This window comes from Carassius auratus, unplaced genomic scaffold (genome assembly GCF_003368295.1).
Source record: "Carassius auratus strain Wakin unplaced genomic scaffold, ASM336829v1 scaf_tig00035191, whole genome shotgun sequence".
In the NCBI taxonomy this organism is placed as follows: domain Eukaryota; kingdom Metazoa; phylum Chordata; class Actinopteri; order Cypriniformes; family Cyprinidae; genus Carassius; species Carassius auratus.
In genome coordinates, this window is record NW_020526210.1 from 199405 (window position 1) to 219434 (window position 20030).

Consider the following 20030-nt stretch of genomic DNA (forward strand, 5'->3'; position numbering starts at 1 on the left):
TGTAAACATTGTAATGTGAATAGAACTTGCATGGCTACAGTCACACATCAATTAATTCAAAATTATCTTTACAAATTGTAAAATGAGACCTATATTCATCAACGCAACTGGTCTCTTAAGCCAAAAATTTATCATGCCCAATCATCAACATTGTGGGGGAACACTAGTTTACATCATATGTCTAATGAGCATTCAGACTTAATCAAATCAAAATAAAGAATATCTGATCATTTCCAATCAAACTTACATTATCAAGTGTGACTGGCCTGCACATCAGAAGCACAGAGGGTGGTTGAAATAGCTGCACTACAGATTATAAATCTCTCTTTCTTTTCATTTCATTCTCTGTTTGACTTAGATCTGCATTAATGCTTTTTTTATAATTAAAACAATATTGGCAATTTTATGATGTTAATTATTCATTTGTGTATTTTTATCTTTAATTATGTTTCATATTTGAATTATGCACACTAGTGGTTCGGCGCGAACACATCGCGAGGCTCAGCGTCTCTCCAGTTTTTGCAATTTTGCAGTTTTATTCCTGCTCATCTCGGGTCTGTTCGTACTGAACAGCTTTGCTTTAACATCATACACCCGACAGGAGCTTTTGGATATCGGTGAGGACTTTACCAGCAGTTTTATCACCAATCTTCGACTCATCCCTGAGATCGCTAGAACACCCGAGGCTTCGCACTCTACCCGGCCGGGCGGAAGTGCTCGCAGGCGGCGTCGAGATCGTAAACAAAGGCGGGGGAAGCGCGGAGGTCTAAGAGCGAAGCTAAAGCTAACACCGCTCCGGCTCTCTTTACCCAGCATTTTTCTCGCTAATGTGCGGTCACTGGTGAACAAAATGGATGAGTTACGACTCCGCATCACCCACAGTAAGAGACTTCTGGACTGCAATGTCATGGTTTTCACAGAAACATGGCTACACAGCGACGTACCCAACAATGCTATTGAGCTAGCAGGACGCTACACGCTCCGGGCAGATAGAACGGCAGATGACTCCGGCAAGACAAGAGGTGGTGGATTGTGCATCTATGTCAACAAAGCTTGGTGTACGAACACTGTCATTGTTGGGAGACACTGCTCAGCTAACCTAGAGTTTCTCATGGTTAAATGTAGACCTTTTTATCTGCCACGGGAGTTCACTTCCACCATAATAACCGCAGTCTATATTCCACCGGATGCTAATGCCAAGCTTGCTTTGAACGAACTTCATGCAGCCATTAGTAAACAACAGACTGCTCACCCGGAGGCTGCTTTTATTGTCGCGGGTGATTTTAATCACTGCAAATTAAAAACAGTACTCCCCAAATTTCACCAGCAAGTTTCCTGCCACACCAGAGGAGACAAAACTTTGGATCATGTTTATACAAACATTAATGGAGCTTACATCGCAAGCCCCCTCCCCCACCTCGGACAGTCTGATCACCTTTCTTTGTTTCTCACCCCTAAGTATTCACCCCTCATCAACCGTGTGAAGCCATCAGTGAGGACCATCAAAGTGTGGCCAACTGGAGCTGACTCTTTACTTCAAGACAGGTTTCAACACACTGACTGGAGTATGTTTGCTTCACAGGCTGCCTGTGGCTCTCACACGGACATTGATATCTACACCTCCTCTGTACTGGATCACATCAACTCCACCATTGACAGTGTAACTACAGAAAAACAGATAACAACATACCCTAATCAGAAGCCATGGATGAACAATGAGGTGCGACTTCTGCTGAAAGCCCGCAACACCGCTTTCAGGTCAGACGACGCTCAGGCCTACAGTAAATCCAGGGCTAATCTGAAAAGGGGCATCAAGAAGACGAAGTACTGCTACAAGTTGAAGGTAGAGGAACACTTTTCCAACTCTGACCCCCGACGCATGTGGCAGGGCATCCAGATCATCAGTGACTACAAGTCAAGCAACTCCACACCAACAGTCACGGACGTCTCCTTCCTTAACGAGCTAAATGACTTTTATGCTCGCTTCAACAGCGACAGCAAGGAGACGGCCACCAAAATCTCAGCCTCTTCAGACCACCAACCTCTCAAACTCACCTCCACAGATGTCCACACTGCACTGAGCCGGATCAACGCACGCAAGGCTGCTGGCCCTGATGGCATTCCTGGACATGTGCTTAGGGCATGTGCAGAGCAGCTTGCAGGGGTCTTCACAGACATTTTCAATGTCCCTCACCCAAGCAACTGTGCCAACATGTTTTAAGTCCACATCCATTGTGCCAGTACCAAAACACTCCTCCCCAACGTGCCTCAATGACTATCGCCCCGTAGCACCCATCATTATGAAGTGCTTCGAGCGACTGGTCCTAGCACATCTCAAAGACTGCCTCCCACCCACACTGGACCCACACCAATTTGCCTACCGCAGAAATAGGAGCACAGAGGATGCAGTATGCACAGTGCTGCACTCTGCACTCACTCACCTGGACAATAACAACACGTATGTTAGGATGTTGTTTGTTGACTTCAGTTCAGCATTTAACACCGTCATTCCCTCCAAGCTGACCACAAAACTTGGAGACCTGGACATTAACACCTCCCTCTGCAACTGGATTATGGACTTTCTGACCAACAGGCCTCAGCATGTTCGGTCAGGCCACAACCACTCCACCACCATCACACTTAACACTGGCGTACCACAGGGCTGTGTGCTGAGCCCATTCCTCTACTCCCTTTACACCCACGACTGCAAGCCTGTGCATGGATCCAACTCCATCATTAAGTTTGCAGACGACACCACGGTGATTGGCCTCATCAGTGACAACGATGAGACTGCCTACAGGGAAGAGGTACAGCACCTGGCCACATGGTGCGCTGACAATAACCTGCTCCTTAACACCAATAAGACCAAGGAGCTCATTGTGGACTTCAGGAAGAAGAAAGGAAGCACGCATGACCCCATCCACATTAACGGGATGGTTGTTGAACGTGTCTCCAGCTTCAAGTTCCTGGGAACCACCATCTCGGAAGACCTGTCCTGGGCCACAAACACCTCCAGCCTGGTCAAGAAGGCTCACCAGCGCCTTTTCTTCCTCAGGACACTGAAGAAGAACCAGCTGTCTTCATCCATCCTGGTGAACTTTTACCGGTGTGCGATCGAGAGCATCCTGACCAGTTGCATCACAGTCTGGTATGGGAACTGCTCAGTGGCTGACCGCAAGGCACTGCAGAGGGTGGTGAAAACTGCCCAACGCATCACAGGGACACCACTTCCTGCTCTTGAGGACATCCAGAGGAAACGCTGTCTACGTCGAGCTCGCAGCATTCTCAAGGACTCCTCTCACCCTGACCATGGACTGTTTAACCTCCTCCCCTCCGGAAGGCATTTCAGGAGCCTCCGGACAAGGACCACAAGATTCAGGAACAGCTTTTTCCCTAAAGCTGTCTCCTTGCTGAACTCTGCCCTCTGACACCCCCCACACCACACATAGACTCCTCCCCCTCTTCAACACTCTGATTTATTTATTTACTCACAACAAGCAAAAAGTAACTTGTTATTACTTGCACTACTGCCTGTTCATCCAGGAACACTGTATAATCCATTTGCACATTGAAATATTTTTTTTCCTATGCACTTTACTGTCCATTGCAATACTGTAAATTATGTTCATAGTTCTGCCTATAGTGTACATACACTTTTACATAGCCCATCTGTATAGTATGTTCATAGTACACCTATCTGTATATTTTATATTTTATGTATATTTTACTGTCATATTTTTTACTGTCATATATTTTCACTGTACTGTCCATTGCAATACTGTAAATTATGTTCATAGTTCTGCCTATAGTGTACATACACTTTTACATAGCCCATCTGTATAGTATGTTCATAGTACACCTATCTGTATATCGTGCTTATAGTATTTAATATCTGTAAATTATGTCCATAATGCTTACCTGTATAGTTATTGTACATATTATAGACCTTTATTCTGTACTTACTGCTTATTGCACTTCTGGTTAGATGCTAACTGCATTTCGTTGCCTTGTACCTACATGTGCAGTGACAATAAAGTTGAATCTAATCTAATCTAATCTAAAATATAACAGTTATATTGATTTTGCTACTTCAGTTTCATTCATCCAGACCAAATACTTTTTGGTCTAACAATTTGGCTATCAAATGAGAACCGTTTACTGAATAGTTGACTCTGAAAAATGGAGAACTTATTTACCACTCACACTTTCGACATGATTGTTACTTTGGGTTTTGTGTGTGTGTGTGTGTGTGTGTTGTTTGTTTGTTTTTTATAACCCCTTTTTCTCATCCCACAACATCATCACAGTCATCAGTGTTCTGTTATTGCATGGTCATTCAGAAGTTGTTTAGATGTCTTGCACACACTGGAGCATCATCAGTGAAATGATTCCTTTACCTATGGAGATCTAACAAACTCTACAAATCACACCTTCTACCTGAAGGTGACAGAAGGCTTCTCAGCGGGTCAGACAAACATCCTGAGGAGGACAACACTGGACACAGTTTTCCCAGAATAGAATAGAAGGACAACTCACGCTGGATCAACTCAAGGGACCTGATAAGTCTGTAAGCAGAAAAAAAATCTAGGGAGGGAGGGCCTACCGTAACACTGTAGCACAGAGGCCTCTGGATATCTTAAAATGGCCCTGGTTATTGCTATTAATATAATTTTCTAAAATAAGGTACATGTAATATAAAAGTACATATGATGATGTTTCTCACGCACAGTCACCGTCCAAATTTGTTCACTTCATTCCGTTCATTTCTTTCTGATTAGTACACTAAACTCCCATAGCACTTTGCACTGTTACACAAACAGCAGGAATGAATTAGACACTGTTTTATATTTATGATCATGGACGGAGCTACATTATGACATCACTGTAGCTGAGTAAAAAGACTTCAGTGAAGGTGAAACTCAACAGATGAACTGAAAGCTTCGTCAAACAACAACTCTCCTATTCGAAAGCTTGAAAATTAACGATCAGATCTGCTATTCACTCACAGGTAAGTGATGGAAATGTAAAGAGCTCGTTCAGTAGTTAAATATAATGAAGCAGTAACAATGTTTGTAACAGAATGTAATTTCATTGGCTGTAAGTCAAAGTTTGAACTGTGCTGTCAGTTTAGAGAAGGCAGAAACATGATGTACTTGAACTGAAGACAGAATGAACAAAGTCCAGTGAAAATCATAACTCCATTAAACAAAAATGATAGATGGTGTTTAAATGTGTTTTTTTAGTAAGTTGTATGCTTGAATTATACACTTCCACCTCTTTCATATAAAAATACCTTTTTGTGATTCTAAAATATTGTTGTAAAACTGTATTTATTTAGTTTCATTATTTAGTTCCTTGTTCTATTGCCCAATAACATCACATTGCAGTGCAACAGAGTCACCAGACCTGAAACACCTGACCAGCAGTAAAATGTAGTTAGGGGCGGAGCTTAGGATCTGTGAGATTGACATTCCTCAACTCTGTCCTAAATTCCAGTCAGAAACTTCTGTCACATATTGCTCTATGTCTGCTTTGACTTTGATATGAACAGTGGGCTATAGTTTACTTTTTTAAAAACATTTTATTTGGTTTTTAGTTTAGTTAGTTAGTTTTTAAAATGTAACATCCATACAAAAACTAAAATTATCAAAACTGCTCTATTCAGCAATGTAGATGATATACTGATATTATCTTTTCAGCATGGCATCCTCCAGTGCTCCACTAAACGAGGAGCTCCAGTGCTCCATCTGTCTGGATGTGTTCACTGATCCAGTCACCACTCCATGTGGACACAACTTCTGCAGAGTCTGCCTGAATGAACACTGGACAAACACACAGACCTGCTTCTGTCCACTCTGTAAAGAAACATTCAGCAGAAGACCTGATCTCAAGATTAATACAACACTCAGAGAGGTTGTGCAGCACTTTCAGGAAAAGCTCAATCTAGGATCTGAGGTGTTCTGTGACTTCTGTGATGGAATACTGCAGAAAGCTGTGAAGTCCTGCCTTATGTGTCAAAGCTCTTACTGTGAGACTCACCTGGAGCCCCATCACAGAGTCCCAGGTCTAAAGAAACACACACTGATCAATGCTGTGAAAAATCTGGAGGACTATATATGCCAGAAACACCAGAGACCTCTGGATCTGTTCTGCAGAGATGATCAGACGAGTGTGTGTCTGTCCTGCACTGAAGGAGACCACAGGACTCACAACACTGTTCCTATAGAAGAGGAGAGTCAGCAGAAGAAGGCAAGATATACAAACAAAACACTTTAAACACCCATGAAAGGCAGTTTTCTTTTCTCTGTGTTGGCATGTTGAAGAACTCATCCCTTTTTTTTTGTTAAAGGTCAGTCTACACTTTTGGTTTCATTGGTAGAGTGGTAGAGCAGAAACACAAGCTCCAGTGAAGTTGTTTTCCACTTCACTGCGTTCCTAAGTTGATGTTTGGTGAACTCTGACCTGTGAATTAGTATCACGTGAAACCGTGTGACCAACAGAAGATCGATATGTCGAGACATGACTTCGTAGATCAATTAAAAGAACATACGTTTAAAACTGCAGTTCTGCAGAAAAGTGGAGTAGATTGTAAGTTTTACATTTTGGATTCATTATTATTTGTTATGTGCAGGGCTGGGTGGATTACAAACTGTAGACAGTTACTGATTACAGATTACTTTATGAAAACTGTAATTAGTAATGTAACGTCTAGGTTTCATATGTACCCCTCAATCCCTGAAGGAGGGAATGGAGATGTTACGTCAGAAAGAGACTGGCGAATTGGGTCTCCCCCGAGAGACAAATCACCTTAGAGTGGTAACAAAATGAGCCAATGGTACACAGTGTACATTGGTCTGCGGGATTTGCATCACAAGTCTGGGTATCGCAAGTGCTCCGCCCTGCAGTGTGGGTAAATAAGGAGCAGCACGAGCAACTCGCATTCAAGTTTTCGCTGAGTAGCTGAGCCCAGTGACCCGGCCGTTCAGCGGAACAGTGATATGGCAAAGTAAGAGACTGATGAATGGGGTCCCTTACAAAACGCCACATGGCTGTATTCCAGTGACCCGTGTGAGTGAGAGCACCCTGTCATGAGGCCAGCACGAGTGAGGGCCTATACCTGACACAGAATGCACTGGGTAGCATATTCCAGCTGGACGTATGCTAGCAGGGGGCCTGCTCTTAGGAGGACTTTCAAGGCAGCTTTCAACCGTGAGGTGGTGATACACATGAATCTGCCCACAGGGTGGAAGTTTCAATGACTGAGCTGGCAAGGTGCTTGCCAAGGGAAAGACACACGCTACCAAAAGACTTACTGTGGAAATACACATGTTTGATTGCCCAGGAAAAAAGGGGAATCACAACACATGTAGGCACCTAGTCCAACACAGGGGCTGACCGATAGGGCATGCACACAAGTGCTGGACATCAACAGTGCTGGAGGAACCCAGGGTTCTGAACTGAGGAACTCACCTAAAGGGAATAGCGCACACATCCAGTCCGTGAAGTGGAAGGTGCAGCAAGCGGATTGACATCGAGCAGGTCCTTACTGCCCTAAATGGGCGAGTACCCGGGAGGATATGGGCTCCACACAGATATTAAAAAATCTCGCAAATGTGTTAGGTGTTGCCCAGCCTTCAGCTCTACAGATGTCTGTTTGTGAGGCACCATGTGCCAGCACCCAGGAGGAGGCTACACTCCTAGTTGAGTGAGCTCTCACCCCTAAGGGGCATGGCAGGTCTTGAGCCTGATAAGCCAGGACAATAGCATCCACTATCCAGTAGGGTAACCTCTGCTTAGAGATAACCTCTGCTTGGAGACAGCCATCCTTCTGCTGGCCTCCATCAAGGGCAGGATTCCACTCAAGCCCGATTCTCTCAGCTGCCCGGGAAAGCACGGCCGTCAGCTCAGGCTCCGACTCGGACAACACTGGCGCTCCCGAGGGAAGCAACTCAGCCAAATCCACATCTCCCGTTTGTGAGGGGGGTGTGGTCAAAGGAGGCTGGCTTGTCAGGGAAGCCCACATGGTAACCCTCAGATCACCCTGGCCACCAGCCGAAGTAGCCCTCTAATGAGAAAAGGAGCTAGAACGGGGTGTGGCAGAGGGGACTCTATACCTTTTAAGGTAATCAAGTCTCAATCTTAATGCCGAGATGGTCATGTCCCCGCAATGAGAACATGAGTCATCAACGAATGCAGTCTCAACATGCTGAAAGCCCAGACAGGTGACACAACAATCGTGGCCATCACGAGGAGACATATATTGACTATTTCATTATTTTAGATAATTTATTTTTTATAAATTTACAAAGCTGTAACAATTGGAAGTTGTGGCCTAATGGTTAGAGAGTCAGACTCGCAATCGAAGGGTTGTGAGTTTTAGTCTCGGGCCGGCAGGAATTGTAGGTGGGGGGAGTGCATGTACAGTGCTCTCTCCACCCTCAATACCACGACTTAGGTGCCCTTGAGCAAGGCACTGAACCCCTAACTGCTCCCTGGGTGCTGAAGCATAAATGGCTGCCCACTGCCCCAGGTGTGTGTTCACAGTGTGTGTGTTTACTGCTCTGTGTGTGTACACTTCGGATGGGTTAAATGCAGAGCACGAATTCTGAGTATGGGTCACCATACTTGGCTGAATACTTAGGGGCCAAGCACTGAAGGTGCGTAGGCACCTATTGTATCTGTTAGGATTCTTATTAGGGGGCAAGCACCGAAGGTGCGTGGGCACCTATTGTATCCATTAGGTTTCTTATTATTTTTATTAATTCCTCCTCTTCCGCCGAAAGTCTATGGCAGCCCATAGAACCGCTCGCGGGAAAGTTGTGCAATATGGCACTGTGATAGAGGACAATATCAACATTAACCACAGCATATATAGGGACTCTGACTCCAACTCTCTAGCGCCAACACTTGTCCAAAGATTAAAAGTTTCAATGCTAATAACTTTTGAACCATAAGCCACAAAAGTACAATTATTTTTCCTCTGAATCCTTGGCTTATGCCAAATCGAATGAACACCAAAATTCAAAAATCGCAAGGTTTAGTTTTTTTTGCTATATTTTATTGTTCGTAAAACCTACTTTTTCGAACTCGTCCTAGACCATTTGTCCGATTGCCACGAAAATTGGCTCAGATCATCTTCAGACAATGATGGCAAAAAGTTATGGAATTCAAGTTGATTCGTCCAAGGCCATATCTCGGCAACTGTTTGGCATATTGAGACCAAACTTGGTGTGTTTTATAACAAGCATGACCTGAGACTACCTGCAGTGTTTCGTCGCAGCGCCACCTAGTGGTCAGGAGATATGAAAAATGCATATTTTGGCTTATAACTTTTGAACGGTTTGGCCAAAAATCACACAACTGGTCTTTTTAGATTCTGTGAGTCATGTCAAGTCGAAAGATATCCTATTTTCCTGTGTCAGCCATTTTAGGCGTCGGCCATTTTTAATTATGTTTTAAAATGCTGTATTTTTTGAACGCATTATCGTATCGTTATGAAAATAATTACAAAAATCTTCAACTCCATGTCCTGAAGGTACTCAAAAAGATTGGTGGCAGCGCCACCTTGTGGTCAAAAGTTATAATGAGATATCACAAAAATGCTAATAACTTTTGAATATATTAGACTATTGAAATGAAAATGGTCTCCCTATATTCTTTGGTTTTTGCTGAGAACATCAATACCAATTATGTGAAAATTGGCCATACTTCCTGTCCGCCATTTTGATTAATGTTGAAAACCTTCTTTTTCGAACTCCTCCTAGACCGTTAGTCCAATTTTCACCAAATTTGACGTGGATCATCTTCAGACTATTCTGGCAAAAGGTTATGGATTTCGTGTCGATATACGAAACGGTTCTCATTTTGCACATCAATTAATTTGCTGGAAGGGTGACAAAATGCATTTGAAGCTGTATCTCTGCAATGCTTTGACATATATGTACCAAACTTTGTATGTGTCATCGGCACCTCACACTGACCATGCCATATAAATTTGGTAACAGCCCCACCTATTGGTCAAGAGTAATAAACCATTCATTAACTGTTAATAATTAAACTTATTAAAATGCTAATAACGTTTTATTGCATTAGCCTATTGCAATGAAACTGGTCTCAAAATATTCACGGGATAATGCCGATAACATAGATACCAAATATGCCAGAGTAAGCTGAACTTCCTGTCCGCCATTTTGATTTATGTTGAAAACCTACTTTTGCGAACTCCTCATCAACCATTTGTCCGATTTTCACCAAAATTGAATCAGATTATCTTTAAACTGTGCTGACAAAATGTGATGGAGTTTGTATCGATACAAACGTTTGTGTCGTTGGAGTGCTATATTTTCTTTTTTAATTCTGTTTCTGCTTCATTATTATGGTGTATGATGTGTAGATTGATGTGGTAAAAAAAAGTAATTTAAAGGCTGCAACATACAATAAAATGTGAAAAAAAATGAAGGGGTTTGAATGCTTTCGTAAGGCACTGTATGAGCATTATAAAATATAATATACTCTAATTACGAATACTTGATTTTTGGAAGCTGATTATGTTATCAGTTGTGTGTTATTTTTTAAATATTTTTTTGGAATTTGTAATGTATTGAAAGTTTTTAAGAAGATGCTGCAGAGAGTGATGACATAACAACCATTGCAGCTTCTAAAGAAATGTCACATGCTCAAAGTCTAGTGTGACCGTGGCTTTACCCTGAAAACTGTCAGAAGATGGAAAAGCAAAATTCAGAGATAACTTTGTGTTTTTCTCTGTGTGTAGAATCAGCTGCTTCAGACACAGACAGACATGCAGCAGATGATCCAGAACAGAATGAAGAAGATTCATGAGATCCAGCTCTCAGTAAAGGAGAGAAAGGTTTGTGATCAAATTATGAAAATTAATGTTAAGTTTCATAATATTTATGAAGGTGCTGGATTATTATTATTTTTTTTTTCAAGAAATATGTATGATAAACGAGAGAGAGCAATACACTGCAAATAGAAAAAAATAACACCTGCAAATACATAAATAAAACGACTTCATCAATTTGACAACACACTAATCAATACTCACAACACAACCAAACAAAGAAACGCGCTGCAAATAAAATTCTTTATTTGGTTGTTTTGTGAGCATTTGCAGCACCTTGCTGTCAAACTGATGAAGATGTTTTCTTGATTTGCTGGTGCTTTTTCTATTTGCATGTGTTTTCTAAAGTTGAGCTCTCTCGGCCACCATGAACATGAAACCAGCAGATGAGAAATTTCATTTTTGAGTGACCTCTCTCCTTAAAGTTGGCTCAGGCAAAAACAAAGCATACCTGAATGCACTAAATATATTTTTAATGTGGAAGAAAGTGCTACTAATGACTTGGTAATAGTGTACTTGATTGTTTCGACACCATAAACATGTATTAAACCATATCATATAAAGGGACTGTTAGCATTTGAAATTAATTATTTAATCTATGAAAAATATGTGAGCAATACATTATAAATAAATGTTGTGTATATGCATTATACATTCTTCTTATATTTTAAATAAGTCTTATTTAATATGTATGATAAGTATATTTAAAAGTATATGAAAGATGGTTTCAGTTGTACTGGTAACTAAATACATTTTCTTTTCTTTTCTTCTTCTTTTTTTTTACATTGAGAAAATATGTTAAAAGAACATTTTAGTTTAATTAGTGTCCCAAAATAGCACAGCTGAGTACACTAGATTATCTTAGAATATTTTTAGCATATTAAGTACAAAATTAGTGTGTGAAAATAGATAACTTTGAGTATATTATAGAAGTGTTCTGAGTAAAAAGTGTATTTTACCGAAATGTTTTCACCAGGGGTTATGAAACAGAAGTTATGATTGTGATTTTCTTCTCTATTGTGATGTACATCTGAGTGAAACTAACTTCTAATTGATCTCATCGATCAGAGAAACACAGAGAAAGAGAAATCAGCAAGAAATCAGCTCTTCACTGAGCTGATCCGCTCCATTGAGAGATGTCAGTCTGAGCTGCTGAAGATGATGGAGGAACAGCAGAAAGCAGCAGAGAAACAGGCTGAAGATCTCATTAAAGAGCTGCAGCAGGAAATCACTGATCTGAAGAAGAGAAACACTGAGCTGGAGCAGATCTCACTCACTGATGATCACCTGCACCTCATTCAGGTCTGTCAGCATCTGCCTCATCACTGAGAATGCAGAATATTATTGGTCTGATGCTCTGTTGACAAACCTGATGAGCTGCTGTCTTCAGAAACTGTGCAAAAGAGAATGAAACTGTAATAAAGTCAAAGTAGAAAAATGAGTTAACTGTGTTAGAAAGCTCCTGCATATGATCATATTAAATACTCTTCTCTCTCCTGCTGTAGATGTTCTCATCTCTGTGCAGTCGTCCACACACCAAGAACTGGACTGAGATCAGGATTGACTCTAATGTGAATTTGTATTCAATGAATAGAGCTCTGATTCAGCTGGAGAAAACTCTAGATGGGAGACTAAAAAACATTGGTCAAACTGGTATGTGAATATCAAATACAGTGAATATATTTCTGAAGATCTATCCAAACTTTAACTAAAGCAACATGATGTAAGTATTAACATACATGTACAAACTACACTTACAGGAATTACATCAGTGACACAAACCATGAGCAGAAATCTGACTAAAATTACTGATGCTCAATGTTAACATTAAATGTAATTTTATTAATAGGATTCGGGAGGAGCGCGTCAGATACTTAGCCTAACCAACACAGGTGGACCATAATCAAGTAATGAATCCCATAGTATAAATATCGCTGACTTACCTCTATCCATTGACAGTTTATCAGCATGCTGGTTCGCTTCGTCTGTCACCTTATCACAGACCTAATTTCCGTACCAACGAAGAGAGCTACACAGGGGATTTATAAAACCTGCTGCTTTTGCCGGACCCGCGATCATTCCTACCCAGCCAAACACGGCCGTTGAGCAGCACTAAGCGGCATCGCGACTGCTGTTCTCCTCGCCAAGCCACACGTCGTGGCCAATAAACCGTGCAAGCTCCGAGCTCGCCTCGCTCGAAACAACGATAGTGCCGCCCGAGACTGAGCTCTCCTCGAGCACTGGATTGCAGCAGAAAGAATCCAACCAGCCCGGGCCGAACCCCAGTTCTCACCGTGGCTCAGCCTTTCAACCCGGCATTCCGGCCGAGTGGCAGTTTGAGGCCGCTTCCTCTAGCGGCGCAGACCGCGTGACGTTAACCAATACATTTTCAGGCGAAGACGCTAAAAACAGGTTCTTCTTTTTCTTCATTGGATTTTTACGGCAGTTGGCATCCAAAGTGTTGCATCTAAAAGCAGGTTCGCGGCTAAAGTTTGTTAAACGACGTCATGACGCAGTTCCGTCTTCTTCTACTAGTCTTTAAGGCGGTTTTGGCAAACCAGCATAAAGGTGCATTACCGCCACCTGCTGATTTGGAGTGTGGATTGCGCATAGATTTGGACTACAGATATAAACGTTCCGTCGGATGATGATGCCACTTTTAACCACAAAGCCAAGGGATTACATTCGCCTTACCACGCACGTTTAAACCTCACTGAAATGATACAGACATAAGATCCATGATTTAAAAAAAAAAATGCTTGTAAATCTCTGGATAAAAGCATCTTCTAAATGCTTAATTTAATTTTACATTTTAATTTCCATGAAAGTTTTCTGGTAGGACCAAATAATTTAGTGACCTATTTCACCATTCACCGGCGTGATCACTCAAAATTAATCTAAAACGCATCTGCCCTCGTGTTTTGACGCAGGATAGCAAGTGTGTCGCCTTTTAATGACCATAATACGAAAAAACTGGCAAGTAAATATCTTTAGAAACCACTTGGAAGCAAATAGCACATAACTGCTATTAACGTTACTGCTATAATCATGTCTTTCGGTACAACGTCTTACAAGACTAAACATGCTTCATCGTTTCCAAAAGCCTCTGTTTCCACAGTCCATACTACAACGTGAAAACAGCGTTCCAAACGTATCTGCTCGGGAGACCGTCTAAAGAGCCCGGAGGCCAAATGAGAGGAAAGATGCTTTTCCAACAGGAACATAATAATTCTCTCTCTCTCTCTCTCTCTCTCTATATATATATATATATATATATGTATATATATATATATATATATATATAGGCGCGTCGGTCCCATCATGAGGCATGTGGTCCGGAGCGCGTACGACCAAGGCATCATTTCAACCAAACTCACTCCAAATATATGAACTTACTGGTTTTTGAATACCTTATATTTAAGGCATTCGTGTACGTCCATATTAGGGTTAAATCGTTGGACTTTAAATGGAATCTACTATCGTTTGAAAAAAAAAAATTCACAGGACAAGCGAGATGACAGTTGTGCCGACTACATGAACTAGCAGGTTTAAATATAGTATTTTATATTTAATGCCAGTTTATCAGTACGTCCAAAAGTATATTTTTCGATTATTGGTGATTCCATAGGCTCTTTTCGTGCACCTGCATGGTTAAAATGGCAAATAGTAAGCTCAGACAAGTATAAAGAATATTTCTCTTACTCCACCCATGCACGATTACATCGTCGATATGTACCATCAATCTCACGTGCTGACAATATGACGATTCGACAACGACCACATCGCCGATACATGGCACCTATTTGGGGTACACTGGCACAGGAATTCCAATTTATTTTTGCACGCTTAATTTCGAATACAATAACTGCACCAAGATTTTTCAGACTCATTATTGGAAGCAGCTCATTGGATTTGCTAAACAATTATTCAAGTAAGCCTCACAGCGTCTACCCTCGTAGACAACCAAATCATCCTTAATATCGAACTCCCTGTCAGGCGCTGCAAGAGTGCTCCCGGTTGAGCCAACCTTTGCCTTCTCCGTTCAACTATCAGCAAAGCTTACTCGTATGACATCATGAGTATTAAACTCCTGTCAGATGCTTTCCCGCTTATGCAATCTTGGACTATCCATCCGACCACCAGCGAAGTTTACCCGATGAAAAAGCACAATTAACCCCCCCCCCCAAAAAAAAATAATAATAATAATTTTCAGTCAGCGACACTTACCTATTGAACACCAATGAGTATATCGCAGCTAAAACAAATTTTCCCTCCGATGGCAAGATGTATCCATCCAATACCGCAAGTTACGCTTTTGCCGAACACCAACGGGTGCTTCGCAGATAAAACAATCTAAATTTTCCCTCCGATGGCTGGAGAGACTACCCATCTGGTGTCGCAAATTTTATAAATGAATAAAAATATAAAAATAAATAAATTTAAAAAAAAATTACCTTACCTTTTTCTATCCTATGGCCGGCAAGGCTTCTCTCTTCAATGCCAGGAGCTCGAGCTCCCATCGGATGCTGACGAGAGCCTCCCGGCAAGACAACCTCACCTTTTCCATTCTGCAGCTAGCAAGGCTTACCCGTTTGTTGCCAGGAGCTCACACTCCCTTCAGACGTAGGTGAAAGCCCCCGGCCATCCTTTTGCCATTCTGTCTTATGTACGGAGAGGTTTTCCCATCCAATACATGGAGTCAGGGCTCCCATTGGATGTAGGTGAGAGCTTCCCGGCTAGACAACCTTACCTTTTCTGTCCAGCGAGGCTTAACCGTTCGATTCCGGGAGCTAAGCTCCTGTCAGACGAAGGTAAGAGCCTCCCGGCTGGACAACCTTTTTCATCCTTCAGCCAGAGAGGTTTACCCGTACCAAACACACAAATAAACCCTCCCTCCTTCCTACGGTCGTCAAGGCTTACCCGTATCTTGCCGTGAGTAGCAAACTCACATAAGACGCCGATGACAGCCTAACGACCAAACAAACTTACCTTTTCCATCCTACAGCCTGTGAGGCTCACCCAGTTGTTTTTGGGGAACAGAAAGTCCCCGTTTGGATGCTGGCAAGAGCCTCCTGGCCACCTATCGTTACCTTATTTCTTTCCCACATCCGGAGAGGCTTACCCGTTCGATGCGTGTGCTCCCTTCGGAGGCCGGCGAGAGCCTCCTGGACAGACTTCCTTTACGTTTCCACTCTACGGTCGGCGAGGCTTACCCGTTCGATGCATGTGCTCCCTTCGGACGTCGGTAACAGTCTCTCGGCCACGCAACTTACCTTTCCATTTGACGGTAGGCGAGGCTTAACCATCCGACGCTACGAGTCTCCAGTTGAGCATCGGCTCGAGCCCTACCGACCGGGCGCCAACAACCACGTAGTTCACTAGCTGCAGCCGGTAGGGCCTACTCTCCCAACGCCCAAGTCGCTCCCTCCGGAGTACGTAGGCCTTTCCAGCCTGCCAATGAGACGACTTCTCAGAAACCAAATCAGCCCTGGCTGTCCTCTTGTACATTTGCCTTTTTGGGGGGGTACTCTAGGTTCGGGCCATTCCCGAGCTCGGAGCCCTTCCCCAGACAGCAAGCCAAATATGCATACCCTACCTCAGCTAATTATATGTAAGCGTGAACTAGTGAAATGTAATTTTATTAATAAGATTCGGGAGGAGCACGTCAGATACTTAGCCCAACCAACACAGGTGGACCATAATCAAGTAATCAATCCCATAGTATAAATATCGCTGACTTACCTCTATCCATTGACTGTTGTTTATCAGCATCCCTCCTCCACCCCATCTCCTCACTCTGAGTTTACTTTATAAATAGACGGGGAAGGGGGGGTACTCTAGGTTCGGGCCATTCCCGAGCTCGGAGCCCTTCCCCGGACAGCATGCCAAATACGCACACCATACCTCAGCTAATTATATGTAAGCGTGAAATATTATAATAATTAATCGTAATGTTGTCATCTGTACCCACAGTGTTGAAGTGTCTGCAGAAGTTTGCAGGTACAGTGTGACTGAAACTATTTTCTTCAGTACATTTTCATATCTGTGTTATATGAGAACATTTGTTCTGAGTTTGATTGATAATGTCTGATCTCTCATCTAGTGGATGTGACTCTGGATCCTGATACAGCGTATCCAAAACTCATCCTGTCTGATGATGGAAAACAAGTCAGTCATGGAGGCATTAAGCAGGACGTCCCAGAAAACCCAAAGAGATTTGATAATGTTGTTTGTGTTCTGGCAAAGCAGGGATTCAGTTCAGGCAGATTTTACTATGAGGTGCAGGTGAAGGGGAAGACTGAGTGGGATTTAGGAGTGGCCAGAGAATCTGTTAACAGAAAGAAGTTCACACTGACTCCTGAGGATGGATTCTGGACTGTGGTTCTGAGGAATGAGAATCAGTATAATGCTTGTGAAAGTTCACCTGTCTCTTTATCTCTGAGAGTGAATCCTGAGACTGTGGGAGTGTTTGTGGATTATGAGGAGGGTCTGGTCTCTTTTTATGATGTGGGCTCCAGATCTCATATCTACACTTTCACTGCTCAGACTTTCACTGACAAACTCTATCCATATTTTGGCCCTGGCCATAATAAAGGAGGTAAAAACTCAAAACCACTGATCATCACACTTGTTAACAAATAAATTATCATTCTTTTTCTTAAAAAAAATTAAATGTTTCTAAATATGTTTCACAAAAAAATATAAGTTGTCACAGATACAGACTTCAGCATGAAAACCCGAAATGGGATTTTGATTTTCACAAATGAAAGCCCATGTCAATAAATACATTTTTTTTTTCAACCTGGTGTGCAGATTACAATTTTTGTATTTATTAAAATTTTATATTTATGTAAACCTCATACTGGGTAAAAAAAAAAAAATACATTTCATCAGTTTTAGTATTTTTCATGGTTTGTATGCGTTACTGCAAAATTATATATACAGTATTGTTCAAAATAATAGCAGTACAATGTGACTAACCAGAATAATCAAGGTTTTTCGTATATTTTTTTATTGCTACGTGGCAAACAAGTTACCAGTAGGTTCAGTAGATTCTCAGAAAACAAATGAGACCCAGCATTCATGATATGCACGCTCTTAAGGCTGTGCAATTGGGCAATTAGTTGAATTAGTTGAAAGGGGTGTGTTCAAAAAAATAGCAGTGTGGCATTCAATCACTGAGGTCATCAATTTTGTGAAGAAACAGGTGTGAATCAGGTGGCCCCTATTTAAGGATGAAGCCAACACTTGTTGAACATGCATTTGAAAGCTAATGAAAATGGGTCGTTCAAGACATTGTTCAGAAGAACAGCGTACTTTGATTAAAAAGTTGATTAGAGAGGGGAAAACCTATAAAGAGGTGCAAAAAATGATAGGCTGTTCAGCTAAAATGATCTCCAATGCCTTAAAATGGAGAGCAAAAACCAGAGAGACGTGGAAGAAAACGGAAGACAACCATCAAAATGGATAGAAGAATAACCAGAATGGCAAAGGCTCAGCCAATGATCACCTCCAGGATGATCAAAGACAGTCTGGAGTTACCTGTAAGTACTGTGACAGTTAGAAGACGTCTGTGTGAAGCTAATCTATTTTCAAGAATCCCCCGCAAAGTCCCTCTGTTAAAAAAAAGGCATGTGCAGAAGAGGTTACAATTTGCCAAAGAACACATCAACTGGCCTAAAGAGAAATGGAGGAACATTTTGTGGACTGATGAGAGTAAAATTGTTCTTTTTGGGTCCAAGGGCCACAGGCAGTTTGTGAGACGACCCCCAAACTCTGAATTCAAGCCACAGTACACAGTGAAGACAGTGAAGCATGGAGGTGCAAGCATCATGATATGGGCATGTTTCTCCTACTATGGTGTTGGGCCTATTTATCGCATACCAGGGATCATGGATCAGTTTGCATATGTTAAAATACTTGAAGAGGTCATGTTGCCCTATGCTGAAGAGGACATGCCCTTGAAATGGTTGTTTCAACAAGACAATGACCCAAAACACACTAGTAAACGGGCAAAGTCTTGGTTCCAAACCAACAAAATTAATGTTATGGAGTGGCCAGCCCAATCTCCAGACCTTAATCCAATTGAGAACTTGTGGGGTGATATCAAAAATGCTGTTTCTAAAGCAAAACCAAGAAATGTGAATGAATTGTGGAATGTTGTTAAAGAATCATGGAGTGGAATAACAGCTGAGAGGTGCCACAAGTTGGTTGACTCCATGCCACACAGATGTCAAGCAGTTTTAAAAAACTGTGGTCATACAACTAAATATTAGTTTAGTGATTCACAGGATTGCTAAATCCCAGAAGAAAAAAATGTTTGTACAAAATAGTTTTGAGTTTGTACAGTCAAAGGTAGACACTGCTATTTTTTTGAACACACCCCTTTCAACTAATTGCCCAATTGCACAGCCTTAAGAGCGTGCATATCATGAATGCTGGGTCTTGTTTGTTTTCTGACAATCTACTGAACCTACTGGTAACTTGTTTGCCACGTAGCAATAAAAAATATACTAAAAACCTTGATTATTCTGGTTAGTCACATTGTACTACTATTATTTTGAACAAAACTGTATGTATAAATTTATGTATATAAATACTTGCAAATAATCCCAGTGTGTGACATGAAGAAGCTTCTCCTCGTTAGAGAGGACAGATGAGCTTGTGTCCAGCAGAGGACAGCGTTTACAAGACATTCACTGCATCAAGCCTCTGGACGCTGAGAAATGAGCCGCCTGTGCTCAGATGACAAAGAAGCAAAAAATATTAGTTTAACAGATTAACACAGTTCATCATACATTCAGACACAGCTTGTGTCTATTAGTTTACGCAAATTATTATATGACAATACAAAAAACTTATGAATTAATATTATCCATTGTTGATAAAAAAAAAATTTAATATTGCCCCTAACCATCACATAGCTGCTAACACTAAATAAATAAATATTTGCCAAAACAGAAAACTAAATAAATATTGCCCCAAACTATAAAGCATCTGCCAACAGGAACAGATTTTCCAGACTGGAAAGTTGGAATTTAAAAAAAGTAAAAATAAGAAAGAAAGATTTTTCTGTGCATGCTGAAGATATAGATACTGTGTGCATTCTGCAGAAATAATAACATGGAAGTGTTTATGAAATACTGCGTCTCACAATACAATGCTCTCA

At 41.6% G+C, this 20030-nt stretch overlaps 1 protein-coding gene across 1 annotated transcript; it reads left to right on the forward strand.

Annotated features, from left to right (window-relative positions):
* The first annotated feature begins 4560 nt into the window (after positions 1-4560).
* LOC113081885 (E3 ubiquitin-protein ligase TRIM39-like) lies at positions 4561-17657 on the forward strand. Its single transcript, XM_026253784.1, has 7 exons — positions 4561-5008; positions 5700-6249; positions 10772-10867; positions 11930-12163; positions 12367-12514; positions 16835-16861; positions 16965-17657. Exons 2-7 carry the CDS (start codon positions 5701-5703, stop codon positions 17501-17503), a joined length of 1593 nt encoding a protein of 530 aa, XP_026109569.1. The 5' UTR covers positions 4561-5008; position 5700; the 3' UTR covers positions 17504-17657.
* Positions 17658-20030: the final 2373 nt, after the last annotated feature.